This window comes from Cyprinodon tularosa, unplaced genomic scaffold (assembly GCF_016077235.1).
Source record: "Cyprinodon tularosa strain WSP-4 unplaced genomic scaffold, ASM1607723v1 ctg21, whole genome shotgun sequence".
Taxonomy (NCBI): Eukaryota; Metazoa; Chordata; class Actinopteri; order Cyprinodontiformes; family Cyprinodontidae; genus Cyprinodon; species Cyprinodon tularosa.
Window position 1 is genome coordinate 2,202,245 of NW_024038778.1, and position 5,870 is coordinate 2,208,114.

At 38.8% G+C, this 5,870-nt stretch overlaps 1 protein-coding gene across 1 annotated transcript; it reads left to right on the top strand.

The window, feature by feature from the left end:
* The first annotated feature begins 1,475 nt into the window (after nucleotides 1–1,475).
* Nucleotides 1,476–5,870, top strand: LOC119783676 (proteoglycan 4-like). The gene is made up of 11 exons (XM_038285303.1): nucleotides 1,476–1,613; nucleotides 1,754–1,922; nucleotides 2,267–3,515; nucleotides 3,721–3,839; nucleotides 3,930–4,052; nucleotides 4,328–4,393; nucleotides 4,476–4,564; nucleotides 4,768–4,873; nucleotides 4,974–5,079; nucleotides 5,504–5,565; nucleotides 5,705–5,870. The coding sequence occupies exons 1-11, from the start codon at nucleotides 1,594–1,596 to the stop codon at nucleotides 5,798–5,800; spliced, it is 2,205 nt and encodes a 734-aa protein (XP_038141231.1). The 5' UTR covers nucleotides 1,476–1,593; the 3' UTR covers nucleotides 5,801–5,870.

The following is a 5,870-nucleotide window of genomic DNA, read 5'->3' on the forward strand; positions in this document are numbered from 1 at the left end:
CACTGAGTGTATCCTCAAATTTTTTTATCGTTTTGGAGCCCCCAAGAGGATCCTTACTGACCAGGGGAGCGAATTTGTGAATTCTGTAAGTACCTATCTATCTATCTATCTATCTATCTATCTATCTATCTATCTATCTATCTATCTATCTATCTATCTATCTATCTATCTATCTATCTATCTATCTATCTATCTATCTATCTATCTATCTATCTATCTATCTATCTATCTATCTATCTATCTATCTATCTATCTATCTATCTATCTATCTATCTATCTATCTATCTATCTATCTATTCAATTCAATTCAATTCAATTCAATTCAATTTATATAGCGCCAATTCATGAAACATGTCATCTCAAGGCACTTTACAAAATCAAAATCAATCAGATTATACAAATTGGGTCAGATCATACAGATTGGTCAAATAATTTCCTATATAAGGGAACCAGTTGATTGCATCAAAGTCCTGACAAGCAGCATCACTCCTGAAGAAGCGTAGAGCCACAGGGAGAGTCGTCTGCATTGTCCATGGCTTTGCAGCAATCCTTCATACTGAGCAAGCATGAAGCGACAGTGGAAAGAAAAACTCCCCATTAACGAGAAGGAAAAACCTCCAGCAGAACCAGGCTCAGTATGAACGGTCATCTGCCTCGACCGACTGGGGTTTACAGATGACAGAGCAGAGACACAACAAGAGAGACAAACAATCACAGAAGCTCACATTGATCCAGTAATCTGTTCTACATTAGATGGTTATAGTGGGTGATCTGTCCTCCATGGATGATGTCACAGCTAATCAGAACGCCAGACCAGGTGTACCTACTATGAAGAAAAGAGAGAACAAAAGAAGTTAAAAACAGAAAATACGACAAGCGAGACAAAAATTAAAGAATAGAACTCAGTAGAGTAAGAAACTTAGAAAATTAGACCCTGATGTCCTCCAGTAGCCTATAGCAGCATAACTATAGAGGGAGCTCAGAGTAACATAAGCCTCCTAAAAATAAGCTTTGTCAAAAAGGAAAGTTTTAAGATTAGTCTTAAAAGTAGACAGTGTGTCTGCCTCACGGACCAAAACTGGGAGTTGGTTCCACAGGAGAGGAGCCTGATAGCTAAAGGATCTGCCTCCCATTCTACTTTTAGAGACTCTAGGAACCACCAGCAGACCTGCAGTCTGAGAGCGAAGTGCTCTGTTAGGAACATACGGGGTAATCAGAGCTCTGATATATGATGGAGCTTGATTATTAAGGGCTTTATACGTTACAAGAAGAATTTTAAATTCTATTCTTAATTTAACAGGAAGCCAATGAAGGGAAGCTAAAGTTGGAGAAATATGATCCCTCTTGTTGATTTTCATAAGAACTCTTGCTGTTCTTATATAGATCTATCTATAGATATATATATAGATCTATCTATCTATACACTTTTAAATCGACACCTTAAATGTATTTTGGACTGTATACCACGTGGTTACATTGTATTAAAAAACTCCTTTAACACTCCAGATTAACAAAAAAGTGTGTGACATCCTGGGGATTGAAAGGAGCCTCTGCTGTCCTTACCACCCTCAAACTAATGGGCTGGTTGAAAGGATGAATGGGACAATTCAGAGGTGAGTCATTTGTTATCATTTCTGCTCCCAAACCATCAAATAATTATCTACTACAATTTTGTGCAGATTGACTTGTGAAAAGCTCTAGAATATGAGAAACTGATTCTGATACTAAATCATTAAAATCTCCTCAATCCTAGAGCCTTGAGTAAAGTTACTGGAGGTCATCCAGAAAAATGGGATGACTTTCTGGAACCAGTCATGTTTGGTCTGCGGACAAAAAAACAGATGACCACAAAGTACTCCCCTTACTACATTATGTTTGGGAGAGAGGCTCGATATCCCTCTGAAATTCCCCAGGAGGTTGAGGTATTGATATTATGTTTAGTGATTATGTGTTTAGTGTTTTTTATTCACACGGATAGCAAGTTTGTTCATATCACACTTTTAAGAAACAAGATGATGCAAAGTGCATGTCAGACAGTTAGCTACATAGAGAAAACCAAAGGTGTACTGATGTCTCTGTTAAAATATGTATCATAAAATTGATGTTACATTTTTTTATGGACTTCCTTTAATATGTATCATAACAGTGTGAAATGTTCTGAAAGAGCAGGCTGGCTCCTTCAACTTTCTAAATGTAATATTAACAGACAATTGTAACACATTAAAATCACACTTTCTTAATCTAAACTTTCTGTTACTTTATCAAGATTGACAGCAGCATCGAGGATGCAGTGGCGTCAGAGGACTTAGCGCAGGGAATTGAGGAGCAGATACTACTCTTTGAGAAAGTCAGAAAAAATCTTGATGAGGGACATGAAAAAACCAGAAGCAAAAATAAGTCTGATAGCAAAGTGGTTTTCAAAGTTGGGGAGAAAGTATGGAGACAAAATGTCAGAAGCCAACAAAGAAAAGGGGGGAAGCTGGAAAGATGCTACTTTGGCCCATATGTCATCACAGCAATAAAAGGAAAATGTGCTGATCTGCAAGATGAGAAAGGGAATGTATTTAACAAAATTAGTACTGATCAGCTCAAGTTAGCTGTTGAGAGCACACCCAGGGTGCCCCACAATCATCCGCAACCAAGAAATACTATCCCTGCAGCTCCACCACAGCCGTCAAAGCCCTGTTCTGACCCAGCAGTAGAAGCTGTAACACCAACTCCAGCGACTCCACCACAGCCGTCAAAGCCCTGTTCTGACCCAGCAGCAGAAGCTGTAACACCGACTCCAGCGACTCCACCACAGCCGTCAAAGCCCTGTTCTGACCCAGCAGTAGAAGCTGTAACACCAACTCCAGCGACTCCACCACAGCCGTCAAAGCCCTGTTCTGACCCAGCAGCAGAAGCTGTAACACCGACTCCAGCGACTCCACCACAGCCGTCAAAGCCCTGTTCTGACCCAGCAGTAGAAGCTGTAACACCAACTCCAGCGACTCCACCACAGCCGTCAAAGCCCTGTTCTGACCCAGCAGCAGAAGCTGTAACACCGACTCCAGCGACTCCACCACAGCCGTCAAAGCCCTGTTCTGACCCAGCAGCAGAAGCTGTAACACCGACTCCAGCGACTCCACCACAGCCGTCAAAGCCCTGTTCTGACCCAGCAGTAGAAGCTGTAACACCAACTCCAGCGACTCCACCACAGCCGTCAAAGCCCTGTTCTGACCCAGCAGCAGAAGCTGTAACACCGACTCCAGCGACTCCACCACAGCCGTCAAAGCCCTGTTCTGACCCAGCAGTAGAAGCTGTAACACCGACTCCAGCGACTCCACCACAGCCGTCAAAGCCCTGTTCTGACCCAGCAGCAGAAGCTGTAACACCGACTCCAGCGACTCCACCACAGCCGTCAAAGCCCTGTTCTGACCCAGCAGTAGAAGCTGTAACACCGACTCCAGCGACTCCACCACAGCCGTCAAAGCCCTGTTCTGAGGAAACATACACAACGGCTGTTGTTGAGAAATGTAAGAATGTTTTTGGCTCTGATTTATAAAAACACCTATATCTAATCATGTTGTACATGTAATTTTGATCAACTACCAAAATCATGCATATTTCAGTATGCCTTTGTTTTGCAGGGAAATGTGTGTGCTATGGCACAACAGTTTGTTGCTTGAGTAGCAGCTGCATCCTTTATTGACAGTTGTGTTTCTTTATATTTTTCAATAGATGTCCAGGAAGCATGGGAAGGAAATGTTTCACATGTTCTCCTTTCCAAAATCGGGCCATACAAAATCTATTATTGGGACATTAAACAAATTGGTCCCAACATGGAACTGGAAAGTGAGGTACATAGTACTGCTCATAATTTTAAGTGTTCTTTAGTTAGCCACATAACTAAGTGCATTTTGCTAAATCTATGACCATTTCCTTAACAGTCCATTAATGCCTATATGAGGCTATTGGTCCGTGACCACAATTGCAGCAACAAAGGAAAAGCAGCTCTGATTGACTCCTTTGCAATGACTGCAATTTGGAAGGGACAATTTGGAAGGCTTAAGGTCTGTATAACCTAAAAATATATTTTCAACATACTTACAAATGCAGAGTAATAATATTTCATTCATGATCTTTCTATATTAAGTTAATGATTTAAATTTTTGAAATGCAACGAATAACCTGTCACATATAAGAATGTAAATAAAAACTGTCTTGAGGAAATACTGTTATTCAATTAAAGGGTTTTCTTTATTTTCATATTTTTAGTGTTATTCTTTTGACAGCTGAATTTGTAAAACCATTTGTTGTTGTTTTTCAAATGTTTTATGTTTTTCAGATAAAACCCATGGATCATGAAGTTTTACTTGGAGTTATAAATGACCATCATCACTGGAAATTAGCCGTAAATGACACTTTAGACAAAAAGAAACAACACTGATTCCTGAAATAGTATTGTTTATCATAATTCATACTTGCTTTTCAAGGTCATTTATTCTCATGAAAAGAGATCCCTGCTCTTGGATCCACTGGGGGAGTCCAAACAAGACATTAAACAATGTTTGGAAACTACAAGGTAAGGAAGACCACCGCACACTTGTGCACGCATGCATCATCCATCCATCCATCCATCCATCCATCCATCCATTCATTCATTCATTCATTCATTCATTCATTCATTCATTCATTCATTCATTCATTCATTCATTCATTCATCCATCCATTCATCCATCCATCCATCTACTGACAGATAGAATGTTTTCCTTTGTCTTGTTGTAGGGCCTTCATGAGAAACAAAGGATGCAAAGTCTCCAGATGGAAATGTGACACTGTTCAGCATCCGAAACAGACAGACAGTACCTCATGCGGTGTGTTTGTGTTGAAAGTATGTGCTTTCTCCCTTATCATCATTATATGTGTTGGCTATTTTGCAGTTGTATATATTGAACATTTTAAACTTTGTAACCTTTATCTTGGAATGTCAGTTTGCAGAAAAACTGCTCAGAAGAGAGGAAATGGTTTTTCAAACAAACTCCACGGCCATTACTCAGCATAGAAGGGAAATTGCAGTAAAACTTCTTCTACAGACAGGTAATTTATATGCTACAAAGAAATGTGTGATACTAAAATAATATTTTCATGTTTTTGACATCTTTGTTATTCAATAGTTTTCAGATCTTTTACAGGAGGTTGTAAAACACCAGATCTCATAAAATTATGAATTCTTTAAATAATTTCTAGTAGCACATGTCAAACAAAAAATGTTTTTCTGTATACACCTAGAAAGTGTTGAGCAATCTTAAAGCCTTATCAACAAATAAAAACTACAAATTTGCAAACAGTAGGAACACAACAGACTAAACATTGCATGTTTATATCCAGCATACGTTTTCAAAAGAAAAAGAAATGTTATGCCACTTTTCAAAATATTCCCAATCACCAAAACTTATGTTATATGATATCACAGAACTATAGATTAACTATCCATTATCTGTTTTGTTTTCACGATTAACAGATAACCTTTCGAACATTTGTCGTTACTGTGGGGAAGAGGAACACGAAAACGATTTCAACTGGGTAAAAACATAAACTAATATAAAATTGGGACATTTTTTGGTAAAGTTTCATCAGTGGTTATGATGTTTTAAGGAATTTTCCTAATATGTATAAGCACCACTGATGTTGAAAGTGTTCTACATGTACCTTTTTTTTCCAGATACAGTGCGATGTTTGTCTTCGCTGGTTTCACCAGATCTGCATGAATAACCCATCACCAGAGAAGGCCTTTGTTTGTCCTGCTTGTTTTTGTTAGAAAATTTTTAGTAGTTCTGACTATTCTGTATATAGTTTATATGAATAAATAAACATTACAGTTGTTGAAA